Source organism: Phalacrocorax aristotelis, chromosome 1 (genome assembly GCF_949628215.1).
Source record: "Phalacrocorax aristotelis chromosome 1, bGulAri2.1, whole genome shotgun sequence".
Classification (NCBI taxonomy): Eukaryota; Metazoa; Chordata; class Aves; order Suliformes; family Phalacrocoracidae; genus Phalacrocorax; species Phalacrocorax aristotelis.
This window is the reverse complement of record NC_134276.1, coordinates 34,988,854-35,016,826: the sequence shown is the minus strand read 5'-3', so window position 1 is coordinate 35,016,826 and position 27,973 is coordinate 34,988,854. Positions and strand designations below refer to the sequence as shown.

Below are 27,973 nucleotides of genomic sequence, written 5' to 3'. Positions count from 1 at the left end.
CCAGCCACGACTGACTTTCTCCCTTCCATCACATACGACTGCAGTTCCAACCTATGACCCAGGTGGAAGGACTCTACAAGTAGAAATCTTACATCTGCATCAAGAATAGCAATCTCATCCTCTTCAGTGAATGCAAGTTTTGCTCCTATACATGCCAGCTTTTTGGTTTTTTTTTTTTTAAGCAGTGTATTCACATCCTTACCTACATGCTTTAAGTGATCACCCCCATCAAAAAACAAGATTACTAAAAATGAAATGAAGCAGCTTCCGTATAGAAAAAAATTATATTTACAGTTTTATTTAGCAGAGTTAAAGAGCAAACAATTTTAACACTGTTGAAAAGTGTTTTTACCCAAAGTTGCCAAGATCTAATAAGTTATTGAACAGAAATAATCCTGACCAGCCCATTAGAGATCACCCCATCCCCAAAGAGCAGAGCTGATAAAGGTGGTAGAAAATTTAGGCTGCGATTGACTCAATTTCCAAAAATTTGACAGAGATGATGAAAACAGGGTTCCACTCTTGAGTATATCTTTAAGATCTGCAGATGAAGGAATTTCTAAAGCACACAAAATGCAAAGACGATTCCTGTTTCCAAGGGAACATTCAGTGCTTTGAATCCAAGAATGCTATGTCCATACACAGTGGTCAGTACAGGGCTATGGCAACACATAGGTGGTAAAAGACTAAAAATAGGCTTAGAATTTTTTCCATTCCATGTCGTCAGGAGGATTTACTTCTACCTTCCTTTTACCAACATCAGACCAGTTGGTGCTCAGAACTGTGCCTCCAGACTCCATCTGCAATATGAGAGAAAGCTTCTTTAGTTTGCTAGAGGAATTCTAGTAATACAAAAGTCACATTTCTTACAGCAGATCAACAAATTCTGAAGAAAGATGAAGAATTAAGCTTCATGTAGAAGCAAGTTACACAGGAATTCTGTGTATATATAGAATAAAATTTGACAAAGCCAGTCTTCCATCATCTTCCCCCAACAATACTTTTATCAGTACTGGACACAACGAGATGCTACTTCATTAACAAGCAGCTTTTAAAAGGTCAATCAGATTCTTGTATGAGGGCTACAAATATAAGGAACCAGATATAAACCATTAAAAGGAACTTGATCCTTTCACTCAAGGCAACTCTTCAAGCTCTAGATGTGCCAAAAACTGCATTTGCTTTGATAACACTGATTGAAACAGAGACTGGTGGCAAAACACAAGCTTCACTGAGGCACAAAGTTGGATTTCAAGAGTCCAGTCATTAGTGTACAACACCATAGCTTTCAGTGAGTTTTGTTATACCAGTATTTCCAACAGAACCACTACCATTCATTATAGGCCCAGGGTTTTGTAGCTAGAGGCTTCCCAGTTCACGCAAAGCTTAGTAAATTGTGTCAATGTGCAAAAGTTACACGTTTCTTCAGAGAAGAAGAGTGAAGACTTACAAACGATTTGTTCATGGCACGTTTCACTTCATCTGTACCATCTGAATAAATTTGCTGGAATAGTTTATTTAAAGCAGCATCTCCTTCTAATGTCTCATTCTTCTCCTCTTCTTTGATTTCAACTACCAGTTTGTCCCAGTTCCTTGTATAGTGAGAGGATGATGGGTATAAGTGCTGGGTATCTGAAAACAGAAGTGTTGGTTAACTAAGCATTTTCTCACAACTTCTAGAGCAGCAGAGAACACATAGACATATATGTACCCAATGCATCAGAGACGATAATGGAACATGAATCTGAAAATGCAAATGAATTCTTCCTTACTGATACAAGCATTGCAGTAACAAAAATGCAGGAAACTAAGAAATGCTAGAGACTATATTCAGCTGTTGCAAAAGTTTACTTTTAAGTAAACACAGTTACATAATTTAGTTATCCAACAATAAAACGTTGGATAACCGCAACACAAGTAATTGAAGTCAGAATGAGGCAGGAGATATTGGCTGACAGTAACGGGGAAAAAAAAAAGCCAGCAGCCCAGAGCCATAGGAAAATTTGAGGTAAAAAAAAACCCCCACAATCTGAAATCAAATCAGGAAATTCAAATTGTCTCAAAGATAGATTGTTAATCTGTCTTGAAAAACTCCAAAAGTACTACTTTCCAAGAGAGATGGAATACTTAAGTAAATAATATTTAATTATTTAAGCAACAATAGAGGCAAAACAATGCACAGAACTGTGAAGCTGTGACCAAAACAGATAGCCAAACAGAGAAGCCCACAGAACTAATGATAAGCATATATCTTTAACAATCCATCAAATTAATGGAAGTTATGACTAAATTTAATACCTAAGTTTCAGTAATGCCCTGCAGACTTTTTCTGTCAATTCTCGGCAGTAAACACAAGACTATTAGCCTTTCATTGTAAATATGAAGTTGTGATTTTATTAACAATATTTAACACAAAAATTATTAATAACTTAATAAGTAACTTAATACAAATAAAACAAGTGAAAAAGTAAACATTTAATACTTAATTATCCAGAGAACAAACCTGGTGTAAATTGCTTTAACTTAGGAGAATCTCCCTGCCCCTCCAGCTTTTCCCATCTTACAGCCTCTGGCTTCTTCATTTTTATCTCAACCTACAAAACACAAGACAAAGAACAAATGCATCCAGATGGCAAACAGTTCTGCCAAATAGGCTGGAATTAGTTGGATCTTGTAGTAGTAAGAAAATAAATTTGTTTTTAGAAACAGCGTCTCTAATATGAATCCTGTATTTTAACAAAATTTTCCTACCTTAAAAGATGAAGTTACATGACTTCAAGTCACATGCCAACTAAGCTCTTATGTGGCTGCATAGCTCTTGTAATCAGACTTTCACCCACTTACTTACTTCTGCTTAGTGTTCACTTGATTCTTCTTATAAATTATGGTATCCCAAAAGTAACGACCAGTCCCCAAGTCTCTACAGTGCCAGGCACCAAGGTATTATCTTTCAAGCACCCCTTTCTTGCCAGTCAGCTCTAATAATTAAATAGTACTTCTGAAGGACTGCAAAAATCCAATTTTATCCAGGTTTACATTTCATTCATCAAAAAATTTCATAGTTGATGTGTACACAAATCAGATAAACACCTGAGACAATGCAGGTCTTCCCACTGGAGAAATTCAGAAGCTGTATTCGTTCGGTTCAGTGAATGGAAAAGTTTGGTTGAATCAATGGAGAAAAATGCCTAGTGTTCATTGACAAAACTGGCAATTAAAAATAGATACGGTTGCAATTATCATAGGGAAAAGAAAATTGAGTGACGTATGTCGTGGCCCACTCACAACTACACATAATACCCTTAGACAACCATACTGATATGTTTTTTCATAATTAACCTTATCGTTTGGTTACAGGGTTAGAAAGTTGCAAAACAATGTCTGCAAAACAAGGACTGTCTAATGTCACTCCAAACCAGAAATTCACTGAAGAAAATGTCACAAAGTTTATACGATGCTACTAATTAATCAAAATCAGTGCTTGCTAAACTTCAGCAGTTCCGTATTTGTGAACAGCTCAGCAGAAGAGAGTTCTTGGTTCTACCTAAAGCCACTATAACCTGGGGATCCCTGCAGACCCAAGAACAAAGGCACCACTGTAAAAGCTAACCCTAGAGATCCCAACAGCAAGCTCCTTGCACAGCATCATGTTGATCTGAAATTTGATCTTTATTTAATCCGTTCTTCAAGTCAGTCACTGGTAAGCAATAGACTGAGATACCTTATAAAAATAAAGAAATGAGCTCATTTAAGTTTCAAAGCTTCCATGTTTGCAACCATGCTGCATTTTAAAACTCAGAATATTCAATTATGATTGCTTCTTTTATTTTTTTTTTTTCCCCTGAGGAAGGTACCATTTCCCTAGACAAGTTTAATACTTATTTTCCACTGCTAAGTTGTACTAACTGAGAACAACAAAAAGTTTAAGACATGAGGCATGAAATGACTTTCAAGGCAAGGGAGAGTTTCAGTGAGTTTTAAAGTCCAACAGCCACATGTGTTTGACTGCCCACCCCTCAGGTCTGTTGGGTTTCCAATGTTTTTAGCAACTTTACAAGTCACAAATTAAGCATCAGGGTATCAGGTTATTAAAATAGTGAAAGTCACAGAACCAAAAATAAACAAATAAAAATTAAATACTGTATTACTCTAATTGCTCAACCTACTGTCCTAAAAGAAGGCCTGTATTCCAGAGTTTAATACTGCAATCTGTAAGGACGAAGAGATTTCTGTTGAAACTATGCAGAAGCAGCATTCAGACTGTGCCAACAATTAGTCTTCAGTAGAACTAAAGAAGTCAGAAAAGGCTCCTTCACTGGATTCTTCTAAAAAAAAATACTCTGGGAATTACAACCTTGAAGTTCATTTTTGAACACCTACACTCATAAATTTCATGCTCTGTGATTAGCTTAAGGAAGCTAAAATATTTGTATATCTACGTATAAGACAAACAAGTAGTTCCACAAGTGCCAGAACTAGCAGGGTTGGGTTCCCCTCTCCCCCCACCCCCAACGGATTTGGATCTCATGAGTGAAACGTTTAAGTTAATTAGCCACTTATAAAGGCACTAATTAGGTACAAATGAAACAGGAATATTAATTTAAAAACAACTTGTCTCGCCTATGCTTCCTATATAACTCTTCTCAACCCGAGGAAACTGCATTATCAATTCAGTTGCACATTTAAGTTGAGAAGGCCTTAATTTTATGTTTTTATATTCTGCTTATTAGCGTATCCCTCCATACAACCTATTAAAGAAAAAAAGAATCTATGCTTGATACTGGGACTGTGTAACCCTATACCTCTTCAATTGCTCTTCTGTTTGTTTCTTCCTTCTCTATCTCCTCTTACCCTTACACTTCAGGCTTTCCACCAATATCTCTCAGTATCTCAAATACAGACTATTTCATCCACACCAAGAAAGAACTCTAATGCAGTAAAATGCTTGACGCGAACTACTAAACATGGACTTTTTTCTTCTCCGAATATAACCCTACTCAAACAACCTTTATAAAGACCTTTCGCTATTCATCAGAGTACTCTGTCCACATGTAAAAAGAAGAAAAAACCAAGAAAGATGTTTACTTTTGCTGCTCCAGTAATCCCCCTCTCCTTTCTTAATCCACCAGTTCTAACTTTTTGCTCTCTGAAACTGTCCCTAAGCCGGTACTACATGACAAACATCCCAAAGGAAAAGGAAATGCTACACACTTAACTCGCAGGGTAAGATGCAGATTTCTTAAATCGAAACCATTTCAACAATGCCAAGCTAGAAGTACAGACAGCTGAAGAATTGAGACAGAATGTATTTATCACATGATTAAACCTCTACCCCATCTACTTCATCCACTTCAGTTGAAGCTACTGATGAGGCAAAGTGGCAGGCAGGAGCAGAACTAAGGAAATCATTAGCTGTATACCGTTATACAACCACATTTTCTAAAAACATAAAGCTATAAAATTCTGCTTGTGAAGGCACATATTTCTCCAACTTGAGAGCTTTATTTGATCTAAGGAGAAACAACTTTGCGAGTCCCAAATATGTGCACAAATGGCAATAAATGCATTTTAATGAACATTTTAAAGCAGATACTGATATCAATCACACAGACAAGTAACATATCAGTACGGACATTTGTGTCGTATCTAACACATAAGTAGTTAGCTTTTTCCTCCCCTTTGAAAAAAAAAAATCAGTACTGAGGCAAGAGAAATACATCAACACTTCACCAACTTCTTTGATTTAACATCTATATTTCATAAACCGTATGCCTGTGTGCCTCATGCCCACTTTAGAATAAAAAGACAGGCAAATTTCATTGCAAATTAAATGCTTTGCATGCCACTTAAGGACAAGCCTAATTCATCAGCCTCTCGTTGTAGTTCATGCCATGCAGCCACCTGACGACCTCAGTAGCTCTCCACTAGGACTTGCTCCACTATGTTAGTACCTTTCTTGCATTGGGAGGCCCAAAATCGGACATAGTAGTCCAGATGTATTAAAAGTTCCAATGCAGAAATGATCCACTTTCTGTAGTAATTTTTAAGTTCCTGGTATTCGCGACTCAAAGTGAGCAAAGCAAAAAGGAAAAGAAGCATGTAATTTTGACAGAGTAATTAATATACTGATTATTTGAAATACTGTCTAGAAAGAAACCAACCCCTCTGAGAAGAGGGTCAAATGGGGCATTCATCACCTAGAAGAAACACCATCTGCAGAAATGGATACAGAGAAGTTTCTACTCACAAAATTTTCTAGTCATAAAAGTAACTCATTTTTTTAAAACCTATCAGAAATTTAGACACATTTGTTTGCAGCTTAATCCAAACACTAGCTCTCAGAAAAGATGCCAGAGTTACTCTCAGAAGCTATTCTAAACTATTTCAGTGGTTGTATAAGAACACAAAACCCCCTTACTTTAAGATGACTGGCATAATAGAACATTTAATCTAGTCTGAAGAAATAATTTCTCCCTAGCTACAGATAAACACAACGCTAGTTAGCCAACATTAACTTTCTACGTAGAAGCTTACTGTTAAAAAGCTCAAACCTTTAATGAACTAAATTTCACTTGAACTTATGTTCTGGGACAGACATTGCCAGTTTAACTGAGAAACATTAGAAGGGAAAGATTTTTTACCTTTTCCCTAAAAGAAGATTCTGGTGTACACTGACAAGTTGCAGGATATTTTTTTCTAATTTCTACTGTGTTTTATATTTTACACTCTATGCTAAGGGAGAGTTTGCAGTAGTAGTTCAGCCATTAATTTTAAAATGCATAAAAAAATACCCTTTTAAATTCTGATTGTTTGCTATATTAAACACACAACAAGAATTCACGGTTTCCAATCAACTACTTAGTTATTTACTGAACTACTGACTGCTTCGCCCAAGTTGTAAATTTTAAGTGCTTAGAGTTGTCATTTTGCGATCATCTCATGTGTTTAGTTACCTAAATTTAAGGGTAGGACCAAATAGCACTATCTTCTAAAAATATATGACCTGTTCAAACTCACCTCTAAGATCATACGCACACACAGTTTTGGTATCCTAGTTATTCAAAGACCTTTTATACATTACTTATATTCTGAAGTCCAAGATTGTTATTCCATAACTTTAAAGAAAATATACTGAAATGAAAAGAACTCTACAGTGTTATCACGAACAAATGATAATTAAGGAATTTATTCTGTAGGGAATATATTGCGGCAGAAGGGATTCAGCGTGCACCTTTCAATTTCTTTACCAGCTAAGCACTATGGAGAACCAAGTGCTAAAAGATCAGTTTCCACCTCACTGGTATAACATAAAAACTACTTGTTAAAATTTTGAATTTTAGAGAAGGAGCTAGCAATACAGATCCTTTTGGCATCCTAAAGGTCTTTGTCACTGCATCCTCAATGTAAGCCATCGCTGTTCCAACAGTTCTTAAATCCATCTTATCTCAAAACAAAGAAAAACCCTTATGCTTAGTTTTCCTTTATGTATATATATAAAGCAAGGGCTTATTAAAGCATTATATTAAAGCATTGACTTATATGCTTGTTTAAAATACAGTTCTCAGAGTATTAACAAGTTTAAATCTGCCCCTCACCCAGCTGCATTCATAAAGAAGAAAAAAAATAAAATTTATTTTGAGCCAAGTAAATATCATGCCAATCATTGGGAAGGTTTCTGTATGGTATAGCTAGGAAATTGCTCCAACTAGCCCTGCCTAAGAGATGCACGAAATTTCAGAAAAGTATCCAACTCATATCTTAAATATCAGTTTATAATTTACAGAAAACACTCAAGAATATATATGGGGGATATGAATCTGCATGAAAGCCTCACAGAGAAAACAAGTACATGAGAGCAGGGAAGTTTGCATTCAAGTGTCTGCAAGCAATTTAATGAAAATATCCAAACCAAGGAAGTATCTTTTAAGGATTAGACTGCAACGGTAAGAACAAACTTGAGTTAAAATAAATCTGATGCTCTGTTTATCTATTTGTGTACATTTGCCTCTGAATAGAGGCTCTGATGACAGTCCAAGAGCATGCGAAACTTTCACTCTTTGCCTTTTCCTTTACATTTAGGAATAGGCATCACTGTGCTTTTCCAGTAAGCTGCACAGAGTGTTTCAGGGTTTGCAAGGCAAAATGTTGGTTTGAGGAAAAGAAACATTCCACTGATGCACACTACCATATTCTTGGCATGAAGCTGCTGAGAATGTGCTACTACCTCAGACATCTCTATTAAGTAACAAATGTCAACTGTAAAAGAGGTTAAGGATTTCTAACACCTTCCCTGTTTGCAGCACAACTTTAATCTCTAATTAAAGGACAGTTCTGGGTTAAAGAAACCACTTTTTACCACTTTTTCAAATGGCTCTAAATTGCTGCAAGTCATTGCTTGCAAAAACCCCTAACCACTAAAAACTGAAAACTCACAGTAATCGTCCTGAGACTACTTGTAGATGTGAGATGAGAGGGGAAGAAAACCAGAAAGCACTAGCTCGTTTCCTTCAAGTTCAAAGCACACATGCTAAAAACACATACTAATCTTCACTCTCCTTTCCTAGGTCTAAGGAGAAGAAAACCCTGAGCATCACCTAGAACACAACAGAAGACATAGAGATACTGCTCACGTTATGCAAGTTTCCAACAGAACATGGCAGAATATTCCCCTGGAATCCCAAATACACTGAATTGACAGACTAAACAGAAAAGGGAGAAGAAAGCGAGGCTGGCTGTGTACAAAGAACTGTTTCAGAACATTAGAAATCCTTACACTATTTTCACATTTCTACTTCCCTGACATATTTTCCGGACACAGACAGATCAGCTAGTTTTGTCTTAAACATATTTAGTCACTCATTTTAAGTTTTCATGCCTTCTTCCTTTTATGAAGGGAGCACACTGAGCTACAGGCTAACAGCACACAGGCAGCTTCTGAAGAGCAAACTTGGCCTCCAGCCTTTACATTTTGGCTCCCCCTTCTGGAAAGAAGTAAAAAACCACGTAGCACCACTACAGGGTACCTTCCTCCTGCTAAATCCTGAATGCAGTTTTCAGTGTGGCACAATTTTTCCCCCACTTCACTTGACAACTGAACACAACTGAGGACGACCACCAAAATCCTGCCTATTGAACGACTGTATCCTACCTATTGTGTACAAAGTCACGCTACATACAAAGACCAGACCAACTTCCATTTCTAAGATACAAATCTCAAATTTATATGGTGCTTCTTGGACCTGCTGTTACTTTTTGCTTGATCAGACTACCAGAGACACCTTTGACGGATAAGGAGTATAACCAATAACATCAATTGAGTTAGTTATGCTGGTTATGATCTATCACCTATGCTATTCATGTACAAGAAAAAAATGCCATGCATGTATAGCAATTCCCTCAAGAAGAGGACTCCATGCAGTTGTATTCAGCATTTTCTCACATTTTCTCACATGAACATTAAGTTGAGGCTTTAGAATTACATGCTGAACAATACCAGGTAATTCTAAGCAACTCGTGACTGAACATGAACAGGAATCATAATCAACTCAAAGCTGAATTTGCAAGTAGTGGTATCTATTAAATAGCAAATAAACTTCTGAATTACGTAAAAAAATGGCTGCAAGCATGGCAGTAACACATACAGCCACTATTAAAGTCAATCTGTATCATCTGTAAAACTGTTGACAATTAGAGAATATACGATGCTAGGATGCATAAAGAGATGAAGATTTTCTCAAAACTGGACTTCACCCACACGTTATGCTGTTCTTGAGTCGGCATCAAGTGGTTACCTCTTCTAACTCACAGCATGAAGTCAAAAGTCTGCGCATTATGAACACTAATTCACTTCTGCTCATACAGAAGCCATTCAAACAACTCCAAACATCTATGCATGCTGCTTCTGTACCACTTGCTAGTTCTGTTCTTTTCCAAACACAGACTTTGTATCTCAGAGCTAGACACAGCATGGATTTATTTAATTTCATTGCTAGGAAAGAAACAATTCTTAAGGTATCAATTGCATTTTTCACCACTGTTAGCATTCCCTGAAAGAACCAAGCCCAGACTCTAAGTTCTGTCTGCTCTTTGCAGTTATTTTAGAATCTGTAACTCTGCAAATACGATTAAGGCGATTTTCTCCTCCTGAATTTGCATCTTTACCTTTATGCCTTTGCATTTGTCAAGTGATGCTGAATTTCAAGCAGTATTAAGAAATCCCTCTCCAACTTCTCTTAGTTCACAAAACACACAGGATTGTTCTACTCCTACTTGTGTTGTTTCATCCTCTATCCATTTATTAGTTTTATGAAGTTCATGGGAAACCCAAATTATCTACCACATAACCCGCCCATACATTCCACTCTTTCCTCATACAATTGGAGAAGACAGACCAGACTCTTTATTGCCCAATAAAGACTCCACGATGGTAATGGCAACATGGCTCACATATTCAAAGTAGTAATGCAAAATAATGCAGTGTGAACACATGCTGTCATTCTTAACTGAAATTATTAACCCACAGGAACAGATCTCTTCCTATCCCCTGAAAACACAATTTCTTCAGGAGTGTGTAATAAGAAGTTCATATAATTGGAAAGATAGTGAGATCATGTCTTTCTTTCCAAGTCCTTACAAAAGGACTTCATGTAAATGGTACACAAAATTTGTAAAGGGTTTGAGAAGTTCTAATAAGGTAGTTCATTCAAAGTAATAACTGTGTATTTTCCACACCACTCATAAGAACAAAATACATACACAAAACTTATTAAAAGAAATCTGAATTTCTAGTATTCAAACACTAAGGCCACACCATTCCGTTAGAGCGCTTGATCTTTTTCAAAGTGAAATATCCTAACCCGTTAAAGAAGTCTTTGCATATATAACTCAGACCTGCTTTTCAAATTTTGTCTTCAGCCAGACTCCATCTGCTGGTCAGAACCAGCATTAACTGGGACGTGATTTAAATCGTATTCCTTCACTATACCTACACAGAGATCCTTATACTATTATTTTCTGCAAGGGAAGGAACATGTTGAAGCACTGACTTCTGCTGTTAGAACACCTTCTGTGCTCTCTCTTATCCCATTTTGTCTCAAAAATATTCTCTCATAGTTATATAGGAACAGTAACATTTGGAAACAAATGCAAAATATTTCCAAATCAGACACCACCTGAACGTAGCTAAAGCTTTCAAAACCACTTTAGGAAACCTCAGTCTAAACCAGGCTCTAGACTACTAGAGGTTATTCCAGAGATTAACCCAGGCTAGAGATGGTAGTGTAGAAAGACAGATGAGATCATTGCAACAGTACTCAGTAGCATGCAGACACTTCATGAAAGGAACGGTAAACTTCAAGACAAATGAAAAGCATAACATAAGCTAGATAGGAACATAAAGCAAACAGGACCTCACAGTTACTCCTCTTGACAAGGTCCGTGTCCATTCTGCTCAAATTTATATAAATACTAATGGACTAGCAGATTTTCTACGTACTTTGAGCACTCTGCTAATCTCACACAGCATAAGAGCTCACATGACTCAATCACATAACCTGTCCAGCCTCCTTAGGGCTAGGAGTAGAAAAACGAGCCAAATTTCTATTGCAATCCTCTCGTGTTACCTTCAAGTCCCTCTTCCCTGCCAGATGATGCAAGAACTATTAAAAGTACCTTTCTAAGAAGGGAACAGGTAAAATGGAACATGAGAACACAGAGTAATTTCCAAAAGCTCCGAGAATCACTACTGAAATACAAGGAAAGAATCAACAATGCATTCCTGCTTCAGAGATTCAGGGTTGGCTCTACGGACAAAAGCATATGTCTGTCTATGCGTTACACCAAAAAATATGCTATGCCAGGCTACAGTCAGTTTCTTATTTTTCTATACCTGTAATACAGAAGAAACAAAATCCTACGGCAGAAGTATTCTCTCTCACGCCATGTGATTTTCAAGGGTCTCCAAGCAAGAAGCATTTCCAAAAACAGCATGGAATATACCCTCTTGAGAAGCCAAGAACAATTAACCAGACAGCTAACCTTTACCAGCAAGAAAAGGTCATGAAAGGGTAAAGAATTATTTCAACACTGAAATCCTCAAAGCCTGACTTCTATTTCTTGGGCACACAAAGATAACAATGCTTCATAAGGCAATACTGGCTCCTAAAAGTTTAGTAGAAAGATGTTTGTACTTTCTTGATACTTGAATTGTAAGAGTGAAGACCACAGTCTTCTTTCTACAGCAAGAAGTAAAAGCATCCTCAACATAACTGTCATTTGCACTTCAGTAAGCACCGTCATATTACTATTTCTGATATTTGCACAAGTTTAGAAAGCCTCCCACTGGCTGAAAGGCACCTTGAAGAAAGAAAAAGCAATTCTATATGAAAAGCAAGATATTATGACTGTTGCAGACAGACAAGACAATAGAGAAGAAATGTTTTCAACATAGGAACAGTCAAAGAAATAATTTACACTTTAAGAAGCTTACCTTTGTTGAAAGCACTTTAAATGTACTTTGCTCTGGCACTATAGAATGAAGAAGAACAAGCTTTAAGTTGTAGTCTTCACCTGATGGAAGTCTCACTGATGCATTCATCTGTTAACAGTTGAAAACACGTCTCTGGTCATCTTTGAGAGCAGTTTCCCATTTCCAAGTAAAGGATTGTCATTTCGCACCAAGATTAAGTGATTAAATTAATGACCCTTCACTAGGGCGCTTAAAGCATCAGGCGTCAGAATTTCAGACAATGCCATTACGTTACTGCATTATTGAACAGGGTGTTTCTAAAGTACACTAGAAAATGAACAGGAGATTTCTACTCTTAGCCGGCAAGTACTCAAAAAGCCTATTATCTTGTCAGCTTGATCTGCATTCTTTGGGGAAAGAATTATACGGCAAATGAAGTACCAACACATTAATAATGAAACATGAAAACAGTTCGCAACTCCCCTTCCAATATACACAAACTACATGGCAAGTGCTCACACAATTTTAACAATCTAAAGCTGAGAGTAACAACCAAGTACTTCTGGTAGTTCACAAAGTAGCAACTTAGTGGGGAATAAGAACCTAACTCTTCAATATTCTCAGCTAAATTAAACATGAATGTCATCGGTAACACATGTGGTATTACAGTAAAGGGTTTACTGCACTTCCTTGAAATACATATTTTGCTGCCATTAACAATCTTAGTAATGCCAAAATCAAGAAAAAAACCCACCCACCAACATTCCATTCTTTTTCTGTAATTGTCGTAAAGCAAGACATTACTCATTCATACTTATTTTTAGAATACCCTGCCTTTGTCCATTCCTACTCCAGATGCACACATACTCAAACATTTCAAGTCCAAAGCACTTCCTCCCCCGCCCCCCCAAACACACAGGCACCTGAAAAACACATGCTCCCTTTGCAGCATGCACACCACACTACCGCTTGTGTACAAATCCTACGGACTCTGCTGTGGCAATAGATCCCGGGCCACTTGATTGAGCGCACACACATCTACAGCATAGCTGTACATAAAAAAAAATCCCTCATGCAGAAGACTCCTTGTACCATTTTTTTCATGCTATTGCAGCAGATAATGTTAATTGGTTTAATTACTAGAACTTAGGGAATATCTAGGGACGTGTATCAATAACCAATACAAATCACCTCTTTCTCTGAGAACTGCACACTGACATCATCCTTCTGCGCATTCTTGATCATTATAGTCACAATTACTTGAGATTCCGTTTGGTACCAGTCATATCTAAACAAAAAAAAAAAAATTAAAGGGAGAGAAGGAGGGGGGAAACCTGACTGCAAAGAGATTTACAGAACAATACCAAAAGCTAGAACAGTACATTGTATAGCTTAATGGGGGAGAGAAGACATATAAAAATCAGGTTTCTTCCCCTTTCTCTAACAGAGCAGCTGCAGAACTGACAAGATAAGTAGTTAAAGAAAAAAGAATCCTTTTTAGTCAAGAAGTGTATCAAAATTAGCTCAGTTTCTTAACCAATTCATAATATTGGTTGCCTTCTATAAATTAAATGGCACTTTTTAGTTCAGGGTCTTAAAAGCCTCTCAGAAACATCACCTATACTAGGCACAATGGGCCAGTCTTCGAATTAAGTTCAGCCCAAGAACTAGAAACAGAAGCCAGAACACTCACTCCATTCCTCACTCTCCCAGTGAGGCATAATGTCCTGAAACTACAATTCAGGCTGAACAAAAGCAAGGACACTGTTTGAGAAACACTTCACTTAGACTGCCATGTTCTGAAGTTACCAAAAAAGAATTTCTACAGTCATTACCTTGATTCTCAAATCCCCAAGTCAAAGAACAGTTATATGTCAATTAATTCAATTCCCACAGTAAAGCTAAAGTCAACTTACTTGATCTTTGGTGGCAGAGGCTGCTGCTGTGTATTCTAGTTGAAGCATATTCCATTGCAAAGAAAATTACATCAGTGTAAGTGAAAATATACCATGAAGTACTTCTCAAGGACACAAATCATTTTCATACTGATTGCTCTCCTTTTCTTGATTTATGTATGTGCATTAACTTACAGGTGAAGCTCTTCACTGTTCTCCTAGTCATTTATGCTAGATTAAGAATTTAAAAGTTTCCATTTACATTAAATACGTCAGTCTGTAACTTGGAACATACTGGTCAGACATTTTATAAATAGCAGTAAGTTCAGCTTTAACTCATCTTCCTGGATAAGAAGTGCACCTGGAAGACACGCGGTGGCTACATTGCCAATCTAAAAGTCACAAAGGAAACTTGAAACAAATCTGAGAACTTAGGGTATAACTGATAAACATAAAAGCCTTTTAACTGTAAGATTTGTCTTTACATACACCCACCGTGTTTCCTGTATACTTCCCTCCACTATCCTAGTCTTAAAATATAACAAATTGAAGTAACTACAAAAGAGGGAGCAGAGCATCCAATGCAAACTCCCATTTTTGTCTCAAAAAAGGGGGGGGGGGCAAGGTCAATTGTCAGTTTCACAATTTCTTCTGAAGATTTCCAATGAAGTAAAATAAAAGAAGAAATTGAAAGCTGAACGAATTACAGCGGAAAAAAGTCTGCACGAACTACTTGCAAGCTACTAGAAAAAAAAAGTTACCTCCTAGCAGTCACAAACAAGTTAGTATTGAGAAGATGAGCTGGTTAATTTGCACAATTAGGCCACAGACTGCAAGGAACAAAGTCAAATTTTACTTTAAAGAGTGCGCAGTAATTGCCAGATTTGTATGCCATTCCTAAGAGTTTTCAGCGTTCAAATTTTGCAACCTTGGTCCCAAATAAAAGAACAGTTAAATCCTTCAGAACCACATGCAATAGAAAAGATAATTTTAAAGCCTGAAAGTTGTAAGAAGCCAGTGAAGCCTAAAAGTACACTCCAGCTTAACAAAGAAATTGAAACAGTAAACATATTAAGGGAAAAACCTTACCACTTCTGTCTGTGATGCTGCAGAAAGAAAAATGTTGCACTTTCAGAAAAAGACATAGAACTTACAAAGCATACACTTATTCTAGCTTTCTTCAGTCACTCCTGACGTTCTGCATTTATTCCAGTCTCAACAGTAGAACAGCTAAAAATATGCTAGTTCTACCTCTAGTATTTTGCTTTTATGACGCTATTTTTTAATCAGACTTCAATCAGCAACTTATGCAAAGGAACAACTGTAATATAAAACACGTTCTGATTAACAGAAGGAACAAACTTTCCATTCTTTCCTTGCTTATCAGAAACATATACAGATTTTTTTTTAAATAAAAGCAAGACCATGGCAAACAAAAGTTGTTTTTTTTTTTAAAAAAAGCACTTTCCACAAGTCTGTACTAGGTTTATCATCCATCTGTAAAACAGCACAAAGTTCTCACCAAATTTGTATGTCGTGCTAAGCAAACACAGTTGGGGAGTAAGATAGAAATCTGGCAGAGAAATTCACTTATATAACCTTAAATATACTGTAATACTTGGATCTAAACTATAGCTCAGTATTTCCTCTTCTACATATTTTTTCCTAAAATATTTCAGATTAAATATGTTTGAAAAGAAACAAACCGCTAAAAAGAGATAAACAATAATAAAAAAAAGAATATTGAGTTGTAATTAAGATATCAGAGGGGTTTGGGTTGGTTTGGTGTTTTTTATTTTTTTCCTTTTAATTTTTCCTGAGTATCAGAGAATTAACATAGTGGCTCAAAAAAGGAAAGGGGTGGATATTGAAGGTGAAACAGGACAACTGAGTTGAACCAGACAAAGCACTGCAAAAAGTAATTATGACCTTAGAGAAAAATGTATCTTACAACCTCATTCCTTGAGACAGCAGAAAAAGTTGTCAGCCAAGATAACTCTTTGCAAGTAAGACCATGCATGCCAATCGTTTCTCCAAATAAAAATAAACCTGACAAAAATGTGTCATGAAGCTGAAGCTTGTTCATCCCCATGCAACACAAAAAGGTTCTCTTCTCTTTGTTTTTTAGTCAATAGGCTGACATGAACTCGTACTATTTCTACTGCCCCCATTCCTCAGTGTGCACCAGAGGGAGGAAGTCACAGCAAGGGAAGGAAAAAAACTCCACCAGTTACTGTGTTACATCTCATTAGAATCCACAGGCTGTTCATGCACAGTGGATGAGTCCATTGCTGGGGGTATCAGTCTGCAGGAAGGCATGAAAGGAAACCATACTCACACTCACTGACTACCATGGATAAGACACCAGAGCAGCAACTGGCACCTAAGGGATTCTCCATATGGAATCAGAGTAAAATCCCCAGATTTCCACATCTCTTTCCAACTTTCTATTTTGCAAGACTTATAAACTGATTTTGATGCTGTTTTTACAAAGCAAGTTGTCATCTGCTAGCTAATTTTAGCTGTGGAAGCACCTGTATATGAAAGCCAGTTAAAATTAAATATGGTTGCCTGAACTTTAAATAGGTACTCCTCTGTTACAACTAATTATTACATTAAAACCCTGATACTAATGGTCCTCTAAATCTGATGTATAGAAGTGTTCAGGACGTATACTCTGAGAGAAACAAGAGACAGGAAAAAGTAAGACTTTTTTTAAACAAAAATCTCCTTCATTCCAAGTAAGAGGTAAGCTGTATATCTTTGAAAAATATGACACAGCTTCATAGCACAGGGCATACCAAATCCCTTATCAAGTAAATGTGGTTTCTCTTACCGTTTAGTGTTTCCTCACATCTTTTAATCCATATAGCAAAGGTATCATCTACACCTAGAAGAGATCAAACACAGTAACATTAAAACTCTTCAAGCACTACATGTATTGCATAAAGAACAATTCCTCACAACTGCCAGTTGGAACAAATTCATCACAAACTTGCACCAACCGGCTAAAAAAAGGGTATTATTTCCTAGTATCTTCTTGTAACCTCTGTCAATCCAGTTAAGCTTTAAGTATTTTTATACAACTCTACTATTTAACTCTGTTACATTTAATTAACTTCAAATTAATTTGTATGACACTAAATTTTGTCTGAACTGACCCAAATACGCTACTGCTTTCCAGACTGCTCAACCTCTCTGTAACTGTTTGGAAAGCAAGAAGTACAGTTCTACACATTTTTCCATTATTCTTAAAATTAGTTTTTCAAATACTCAGTCACATTCTTCCTCTCTAGAGAAGTATTAGAAGAGATGGTCTGTGCTGAGGACAATCCAAAGTTGCACAAGTTTTCACAAACACCAAGTATTTTCTCCTGGTGGTTTCACAGAAACTTTACAAACACATCTGAAGTTTCAGGGATGTTAGGAACACATAGCTGCCAATTCCACTCCATGAATCAAAATCACAGAAAAGTTTAGTAAGACCCTGATATCCTAGGATGCAAGCTCCCCAGATCGAAATGAATTCACTGGAAATTAGCTCAAAAGGTAGTAGTGTAATGACAGAGTAGTCATTGTATTTCAACAAAATTCCCAGAAAAATCTTTCACAGTCAGAAAGATAAAAAAGTGGCAACATTACTGACCAACTACTAGGAATAGCTAAACTTTTAGTCTTTTTACGATAGAGAATTCACACTAAGAAGGTTCATGCAGCCAACTATCCAGATGGCTTGAAGAAGCTCGACAAAAGCGTTCCCAGCAGACATGCATGTAACACCAAGTGTGACTCCACTGCAGCTATGCAAAGTACTCACCCAACCCCTTCAAATATAAAATGTACATAAATTTTAAGGTGCGACTGAGGTCTTAAAATTGCTACCCCACTTCTCAAACAATTTCCTCTTCCCTTTTTTTCTGCCATCCCCACCAGTTATCTTAAAGGGGATCTAAATTTTAAACTGCATAAATGTTATGTAACCTCTCAGTCGCTGTTGGGAAAGATAAAAATGCAACTAATAATATGGCTGTCTTCACATTACAATACAGTCAGTCACTAATTGAAGTCTTCTCTATTCCTAGCAAGTCCTGAAAAGATACCCACTTTCAGATAGAACTCTCCAGAACCATCAGAGGGTTACGTTGGGGGATCCAAGGGATGCCTTCAATTACCTAATGTACATGTAAGGTATTCACATGACTGATAGTGGACTGTCCTCAAAAGAATATGGGGACAGGAATGGAGGCAAAGGACCCAAGATGCAGAAAAGTAAGTTCTGATTAGATAAGGAAAACTCTTTCCTAAAAGAGTGGTCAAACACTGGAGCAGGTTGCCCAAAGAGGCTGTGGAATCTTCAGCTTTGGAGATACTTGGAAATCAACACTAGAAGGACCTGAGCAAACACATGCGAGTTCAAAGTTAATACTGCTTTTGGTCAGGGCATGGAATTAGATGAGCTCCAGAGCTTCCCTGCCACCTAAATTAATGTATAATTTTAAAACTTAGCACCCATACCCTAAAAAGACTTCTAAGTTTTGCAGCCAGGATATTAATCAAAAGGGAAATTAAATGAAGTAGGTTCAGGAGTCTTAAGCAAAGAGAAACTGAGTCAAGTCTCCACTGATCCAGCTTCTAACTTTCAGCAGCATCTGAGGAATTCTTTTGTTAACTATGGCCTAGGACAAGACTGCTATGCAACACAAACTTTAAAACAAAGTTCCAGTGTTATTTGCTCTATTTTCCTACAAGATCCCCCTTGCCAACAACTACCTCTTTCCCAGCATCCCAGCACATTTTATAATTTGAGGCAAAAGATTTTTTTGTGTGTGCTCTATAATTGCATTATCCTCCCACAGAACTTACCAACAACTTCTGTTAATAACTTTCTATTTCAGAGAACTTAACTTGGTCTTCACTTGCAGAAAATCTACAAACACTTAGAGTACAAGAAAAGTACCTACTAAGACATTTCTTTAAAAAGTTGACACATTCCACCTTTACTAAATTCATCAGGTAGTCACAGAAAAAAAAAATAAAAATTTGAGTATAATTGCCCTAAATCCACAAAATATACTGGGGAGTACCAGATCACACTGCTTTTTCAATCTAAGGCAAATTAACGAACTCCAAAAATCCACAAGCATCTAGTCTCATGGTTGAGTGAAAGAAATCTGGCTCCCTACTGTTATTTTATAAAATAAAGAAACATTGCACGTTCCCCAATTCATTACGTCAAGCCCTATTTAGATACCACTGTAGGTGGGTAATGGGAAGCTTGCTGTAGTACCCTGGGACTGTCAGTCCTACTGGTTATGAGCACAAGTAGGAAGCTCATCACTGTTAGCATTCCAGATTAAAACAGCCCTTACATCAGCAAGGAACAGAAACATGTACCGGTGTACTTCTGCCCCCTTGCGTGGCAAAGAAACCAGCCTTGACAGCAAAGAACTCCCCACCTCAGCAATCCTCTCTGAGGCAGGAACAGCTAAAGTCTTCTCTCTTTATCACCTGCTTAGTGGTATGTGGCAAATGTTCCCCCTGTGCTTTGTTCATTTTCTACTAGCTGCATTTAACTGGAAGTTAATTGTTTTGCCAAGATGCTTATGCTCACAACTGTTTTCACCTGGGATCCATCAAACATTCCACAAAACTGCAAAGGCAAATTCTATTGCTGACATAAACTTGCCAGTAAATTAGGTAATATATGGAAGAGAATCAACTGAAAATCAGTATTTTTAACAAGGCCTTCAGGAGATTCCTCATCTCACAGCGGGTCACAGAATTGTGTAACAAGAGATGGGAAGCACAGCGGAAGCAATCTTCAGATGACAGAGCGACCAGGAAGGACTGGGAAGCTTCAGGAACGCTTCAACTGGGTAAGCAGCAAAACAATGTCAAATCAAATTCAAACAGATAGAAGTCAAGCAATTCAACACAGGAAAAGTTTGGGATGTATTTCAGGGATTCTGAAATTAGCTAAGAGAGTCCTGGTGTTCACTGACTTACCTAGAAAGAGATCTGCAGCTCTGTGTGTTGCTGCGCCCTACAACGTAAGTAGGATGTGACGTTAAACAGAAAGGAAAAAAAAAAGTGATGCTCTGGCCTGAGGAGATTTTGTGTATAATCTATATTTTGAACAACTCCAATTGACAAACCAGAAAGGTGACAAAATCTATGCACATGAAAAGCCTCAAATCAGGCAGTGGTTGCTTGGGGTGGGGCAAGAATATGAAAAAATATAGATTAATCATTCAGTTAAATTCAGGAGTGATGAGTTTGGAGATGTATGAAAAGGTACCTATCAAGTAAGGAAAGCTACAGAAATCACTGCAAGGAATCACTGCCCTTCACGGGAAGATACTAGAGAACTTGGCTAGACTGCAAAGACACACTTGTCTTTCTACTGTACAAACCAGTGGAGACTACCTAGTTAGGCAAACTATCAAAACTGAAACAACTTCAGGAAATTTCTAATATTTTAAGTCTTATTCCAGAGCACCCTAAGCTGACAACTAACAGTTGGTGCAATTCCAACACATTCCCCTTCCACCACCATTAACACTGCCCCAACCCCTGCCGCAACCCCTGCCCTGCCCCTTCACTTCTGCTGGCTTTGTCACTCAGACCCTTTGCTCCATTTCAACACATTAATCCAAGGAGAAAATATTTTAAAAACAGTAGTTTTTAGGCTAAACAAGCACAGGAGTGGGAGGGAGCACAATCACTTGGCAGCAAACACGCTCCCATAAAACTCCAGTTTTAGATCAGAGGTGCAGATCGCTTGTTTGGGGGAGGCAAAGTAATTACATTTTTGCTAAACTTTCAGGTCCCAGCCACTGTTACAGATAAGGCAACAGACTACAAAGACCTGAGACCACGACAAAGCTTATCAGACTAGTGTACTTTGCTCTGTGTAACCTTTCAGGAAGCTTTTCTTACCATTTTCTTCTGCTGTTGGGAGGGAGGGAATATAATGAGGAGAGGGTTTTGTTTTAAATGGGGTATAGAAAGGCAGAGAAAGGAGTTACAACCATCCTGCAAATGCTTTGTTGTATGCTTCCCAATGTCTTCTGCCAAAGCTTTCTGTACTGAACTACTCCTTTCCTGTTTCTAGAAGAAATTCAGATTTTTAAAAAAAGCTCTAATTCTCCCTAAAAAGTGTGCAAATCCAGCCAGGAAGACAACACTTTAAGAAAAAATATAGATAATAAACATGCTTCTGTAATTAAGTGATATCTAATGTGAGGTAAAAATCCGTTTTGTCAGTTTGAATACCCACCAAGTTGCATGTTCTTTTTAAAGACCAATCTATCAAATGATTTAACAACCAAGAAATTCCAGCTATGTATAAGGAGCTTGTCCCGTTCAGAAACATTTCTACAATACTTAATGCCACACCATTGCGACCATTTATCCATAAGACCTCCAGGAAGCAGGAAAACGCCCTCTCATTTTATAAAGGGAAAAAAAAAATCTATTACTTGCTAAGAATTTTGATATATGTTTTTAAGCAGTTTTACACTTTCATGCAGTGACTGCACAAACCTTTCCAAAATCCAGGCGTCTCAAGTCAGGCACCTAACTCACTTCTAAAAAACAAGCAAACAAAAAACCCAACCCCTCCCCCAAAAATCCCTTGGTCATCACTTTCAGTTAACACATTCAAAAAGTTTTTTCTCATTTGCAAAGGAGTTCTGTTCACACAAGAGATTGTAATACTTACTGTCCAACCTCTGTCCCTCTCTGAAAGACTCCAAAGCAGATGTGTAGTTTTTAATATGATATTCACCTAACCTGACATGAACAAAGGAAAACACAAGGGGACAGTAATTACTTTTCAATCTAATCCACATTCTCAAGATCACAACATCCTTAGTTTACACACGATATTGGTTAAAATTACACATGTAAGAATTTAAATCATCCAAAAGGTGTGTTTCTGAAATGGCTAAAATGTTAAGATAGTCACCCCAAACTCAATCGCTTCTTACAACCACAGCTTGAATATGGATAGGTTACAAGCTGTATGGCATTAAATTTATTCATTCATAGTGTTGCCACAAGTTCGTACAGAGCCATAATCCAAATACTAGTATCACCCTACGGATTATCACAATATTCCCAAAGCACAATATACGATACGTACCCTTTTCTAAGGAGTGCTACAGCATTACCGGGGTTGAGTTCTAGGGACTTCTTTGCATCTGCAACTGCATCTGTTGGAAATCAGTTTAAAGGTGAGAAACATACTAATATGTCATAAAAAGTAGTGAACTATGAGTCTTTTAGTAGTGAAATATTTTTTAAGGTGTACTATGTTAGCTCTCTTAGCCTGCACACGAATTACACTGTTCGAATTAAATCTAGCCACAATTGCTATGGATGAACCCTTCATTCAGCTACAGAGCTCTATGTAAGATGAAACATGACTTTCATTTAGTCAAATCCCCTAATTGCATCTGAAGTGTGCATCTGTTTGTTTTTTACTGGAAAGAAAAGATAGGCCAAATCTTTAGTTATTCAGTTAATCTTTTTCCCATTTCTTATTCAGTTATCACGTTCCTACAATGACAGGATTCACTCCCTACCAAAAACATAAGGATGGAAGATGTTTACAACACAAAGCTTAAAGTCTGCCTAAGAAGTCTACTTAAGAAAAAAAAAAGCTGCCAACATAATACTAGGCTAAAATGGAAAGCTGGGACTGCAGTTTCATTGCTGCAATTCACTGGAAGTTTTGCAGAAACAAAACAAAGAGAACTGTAAAACTATACCCTAACAGTAAAAGCAGCATATTAAGTTACAGATAACACTTTCTGTTATTGTTGTATTTGGCTGCAGATCGAACACATCTTCTATAAAGGACATGTCATAATACACTTGTAAGAGGATTCTGTGTTGTCTGAAGATGTTACCAGCATATTTCTGTAGAAGAATATGAGCATAAGCTCGTTGACAATAATATTCGGCATCATCTGGATTCTTTTCCAAAGCTGTTGTCAGTTCCTGTAAAGACAGATAGAAAAACATGAACTGGCACCTCGGAAGTCCCCATAAAAATACAATACCAAACTCTGTCAAATAAGAGACGTTTCAGAAGAAAATATCCTGAACTGGCATCAATGTTTAGCTGTTGCTTAGCTGCTATTCACAAAGCTTAAACATCAGAGCTCAAGGTACAAGGAACCTGCCAATTACACCCAATTCAAGGAGCCTGTTTCTTACTGAGAAGGAAACAGGACTTCCAAAAGCCTTAAACGTGAAGTCTAATGCACAGGTGATCCTCTGTATTCCAAAGACCTTCCTACAATTCTCAGCATATTTGCATATAGGTCTGCTGGATTTGAGGAACCACTGCATTATCAGGAGTTTGGAAAGCAACATACAGCATGTCAGAACACTTGTGCGGGGAAACATACTCAAAGCATTGTAGCTCGTGATGAAATACCACATTACACGATATTATTGAGCACAGGAGATTGCACCGACTTATGCTGAGCACAAAAGCAAGAGAACAAGACTTGTGCAGCACAGGGCTCACAGGAAATATTGTTGCACAATGGAAATCAGCATAAAGTAGCCCATATTAGGGGAATCACTCGGTACACAATTGAAATAATTATATTATGCTCACTGTGAGAGAAGTTCATGACTTTTGCACAACAGAATAAAATGACAACTCAATGCATACACCTGGAAAGAGCATCTCCAATTCTCCCTTTAGCAGTGAGGCAAGTTTTCCTCTTTGCCAGAAGACAGTAGGTGTTCCAAAGCCAGTACAGCACATTGCTAAGTACAGTAACTCCATGTGCTGAGTTGACTGGACTCCTACTCAGAATTTAGCAAGCATGAGGGTGGCTAAGATACAGGCTTCAAACCTGTATGAATATTAGTACAGTGCAGCTGCCAAAACACTGTCCCACCAAGCCAGAGAAAAAGAGCAGAATGGCCTGCCTTAGTTTTAGTTCAGGTCAGTACCTTGTACTGTTTCACAGCCATCGCATGAAACACACATGCTAACTAGGAGTTAAGAACTCTTGCTACTGCTAAAAGAAGCTGTTGTGGCTACTTATCAGCATAAGATAAAAATGGGTATAGCTTACAATTCGAAAACCTTCAGGGTCTCTCAAAGAAAGTGGCAGGCAGTAGGTAGTTGTAACAAGGAACACTTGATCAAATTGTACAAATGCCCTCTTAAGATTTAAAGCCATGCAAAAGCAGATATTACAGAAATATTCATGGCTATAGGTGTTCCACATGGGAGGGACATGAGGTAATGCATATATTAAAATAGGTGCATATTGCGCCGAGAGGCAAAGCTTTTGATCCTCCAAACCAAGTAGGGTCTGACTCTGACATTACAGGCACTTCACAAGCAGAGTCACTTCTGTAACAGATCACCTCTCACTCCAAACATTATTTCCTGTGATTTAGCCTGATGACAGAAGCACCGATCAGAACCAGCGCACAACATATGAACAGATTCTTCTACACAGAACTAGCCCTTACCCCAAGAAAGCTTTAAAAAAAAAAAAAAAAACAAACACCCACAAAAAAACCCAAAACAAACCAAACAAAAAACAACCCGAATCCAGGCACAGTGAACAGTGTGAAACTCATCTCTTTGTTGGCTTTTTGTCAGTAAGTTGTCATACCGCATTCAGACACACACAGAAAAAGAAGTTATTCCTATAACATAGCTATATGAGAAGGCAGCCAGGTAACATCTGGAAAATACTCAACTAGCACCAGAAACTCCAGACTATGGACATCAGTAACAGTTACTTAGAACAAGCTTAGATCTTGTCCTCACAAACACTCAAGTATGTGCTTTCTACATATTTTTACTTTTAACTTGGTTGCCCTCACCATGAAACCAAGTTGCAAATCTATTTCTAACTACACTGGGACCTTTCAAGTCCCTCCATGCTAATGATGAAAGTATGAATTAAAGGTGGTTTGGTCTCCTGAATCACTTCTGCCTGAATTTAAGCGGGTCACCACCCTTGTTTCTCGTTTGGCAAGACACCTCACCAACACAAAGTCAATGAACATTTGTTTCAGCAGTTACAGTTTTAACATATATTTCTGATTCTCTCCTAAACCATCCTGACTCACACTGCAAAACGTTTTATAAATGAAAGCAAAGAGAAAACATCCTTATTCCACAGAGTAAGCTATTTTTTTCAACTTAAAATTATAAAAAAAAAAAGTCATTAAAGAGTTCACAGCTTCATCATTCAGACAGTATTTAAAGATGGATGACAACCTTTCAGTTGTACCAGATCCAGGTGCACAAAGCCAAAGCATGCTCTCCAGGAGTTAAAGGCATCAAAAGTCCCAAGGACACAGTGCAGAAATGCCATGCCAACTGGATACAAGTCTAGTCAGGTGTGGAAGCATTACACAGCGCCACTGACAGGGTATCATGTCGCAGATCAGAAATATTAAGTACATGAGCTAAAACACCACGCCTATGATCGTGCAAACATAGCATACTACCTGGAGATCCAAGCTTCTAAGTCGAAATGCTACACTGCACTATGGGACTTAGCAATTCAGAGATTACCAAGCACAATCTGCCTCCTCAGTTCAGGACTTGTAAAAAAGCCTACAAAAGTGACGCTAATATTACTGTATCAGATATTAAATAATGCCTATAGAATGTATTACATATTATTTTTAAGTGCTGAATGTACAAAGAACTAGAAAAGCAAAGCAAAGCAACTATGTCAATACAGGGAAAAAAGCCAAATGCATGTTCTGATAGTATTCTTTAATACTTCCAAAGACCTTTTGGTGTTGGGAGTTTTATTTTTGTTTGTCTGTTGGAATTTTTTTCCCACACGATGGGAAGCTTAATATCTTTTTTTTAGATCTTAGTTTTGCTATGCCAAATATATTTGCAAATTGCTTTTTATTATGTCATTTATCTTCTGAGACACTTTTACACACCGCAGCCTAAACCCCAAAACACTGCAAGATTTAGTTTCATCATTTTCTTTATGGAAAGATAAGTCAGCATCATCTTGTGCTTCTGCCGCCTACTCTATTCAAGCAGAAGTATTTGCATCCTCTCCCCTTCCAAGCATGCTAAATAGCCATATTTATCCACTCTCCAGTTCTGTCTTCTTGGTAACCCTCTGATTAAGTAAAAATAACCTTTTAAAGCACATTAATACATGCTAACGGGTAAAACCATAGAATCAGAAGAGGCCAGGGTGGAAAGGTCCTTGGTAGATTGTATGGTCCAACCTCTTGTGGGAAAAGAAGCCCAGAGGAGATGATTTAGCACCCTGTCCAGTCCCATCTTGAAAACCTCCAGTGATGAGGCCTCTACCACATCCCGGGGGAGGCTGGTCCAGTGAATTCCAGTGTTTTATAGCTTTCAATGGAAAAAAAACTTATGTCGAGATGAAAATCTGTTCTGATCCCCACAAAAAGACAGAAGGAGGAAAAGACAGATCAGGGCTGAATAAAAACTAATGAAGGTTTAATACATTTCTCCAATAAGCTTGGGGCTTTTTTAACCACAAATAGCAACTGACTTATTTGAACTGCCATCCACCTACATGAAAGAGAAAGTTGGTTTTAGCGGGGGGGGGGGTGTGTGTGCGTTTTCAATCCCCCCTCCTTTGCAACACAGGTAGCACAAGTATTTTGACAGAAACGCTCCGAACCCCGCCGCAGCCGGACCTCACAGGAGGGAGGTTTCCAGAGGAAACTCCGCAAGCTCCCCGCCCGCAGGACGGGCAACCGCGCCGCGCCCCAGCCGCTGCCCTCGCCCCTAACAGCGGCGCGGCACGGCGCGGCTCCCTCCGGCACCCCAAGCCCGGCGGCTCGGCGGGCCGGCAAACTTCAAGCAGCCGAAGGGACGGGCCAGGGCCCCCCGCTGCCGCCGCCGCCGCCGCCGCCACCCCCGCCCACCGCCCCGCCCTCACCTGCGCCGCCGCCCCCGGGTCCCGGTCGACGTCCCCGTCCGAGAACCTGCCGAGGAAACACGGCGGTATAAAACAGCGAGGTGGGGGTCGGAGGGAGGGAAGGAGGGAGAGGGGTGTCTCACCGCGGAGGAGCCGCCGCCGCCATGCCGCCCGCCGCCCCCAGGAAACTTCTGGAGTCACTGAGGCACCCGCGCAACGAAGCCCAAGGCCGCAGCCGCGCAAGGCCTGACGGGATGCGGCGGGGCGAAGCGGCCCCGCAAGCTCCTCCCGCGCCGCTCCGGGCGGGGTGGGGCGGCCATGGCGCCTCCTCCCCCTGCCACAGAGCTGGAGGACCGGCCCGGCAGAGGGGCTCGGAAGCCTCTTCCACCCGCCTCTTCCTTCCTTTCTTCCTTCCTTCCTCCCGCCCCCGGCGGCGGGCGGCCGGCGAAGCCGTTTGGGGCGCCAGCCTGAGGGGAGCGGGGACAGAGGCCCGCGACTCCCAGGCGGGCCGCCCCTGTGCCTGCGGCCACCGGCGCCTCCTCCCGCCCCAGCCCGCGGGGTGCTGGCACCCGCCGCCGTCCCTCTGCCTCAGCCGCCGCCTCCCTCCGCCCGGCGGCCGCGCCCTGGCGCTGAGGCGGTGCGGGCAGCCGGGGGCCGGCCTGCCTCCCTCCTCCTCCTCCCCGGGCTCCGTT

General features: G+C 38.9%; 1 protein-coding gene across 1 annotated transcript; it reads right to left on the bottom strand.

Moving 5' to 3' along the window:
- Positions 1-272: 272 nt before the first annotated feature.
- On the bottom strand, positions 273-27,860 carry SUGT1 (SGT1 assembly cochaperone of MIS12 kinetochore complex). The gene is made up of 13 exons (XM_075087888.1): positions 27,425-27,860; positions 27,303-27,348; positions 23,277-23,367; positions 22,508-22,577; positions 22,085-22,155; positions 17,198-17,251; positions 15,451-15,467; positions 14,383-14,417; positions 13,658-13,754; positions 12,488-12,595; positions 2,504-2,594; positions 1,451-1,632; positions 273-800 (listed from the first exon to the last, which is right to left on the bottom strand). Exons 1-13 carry the CDS (start codon positions 27,445-27,447, stop codon positions 699-701), a joined length of 987 nt encoding a protein of 328 aa, XP_074943989.1. The 5' UTR covers positions 27,448-27,860; the 3' UTR covers positions 273-698.
- Positions 27,861-27,973: the final 113 nt, after the last annotated feature.

What these genes read in the sequence shown, in the direction of transcription:
- SUGT1 (XM_075087888.1), bottom strand. Translation starts at nt 27,447, where the DNA reads ATGGCGGCGGCGGCTCCTCCGCG. An exon ending in GCGGCGGCGGCTCCTCCGCG is followed by an intron (nt 27,349 to 27,424) that starts GTGAGACACCCC and finishes TTTCCTCGGCAG; the next exon opens with GTTCTCGGACGGGGACGTCG. An exon ending in TCTTCTACAGAAATATGCTG is followed by an intron (nt 22,578 to 23,276) that starts GTAACATCTTCA and finishes GATTTCCAACAG; the next exon opens with ATGCAGTTGCAGATGCAAAG.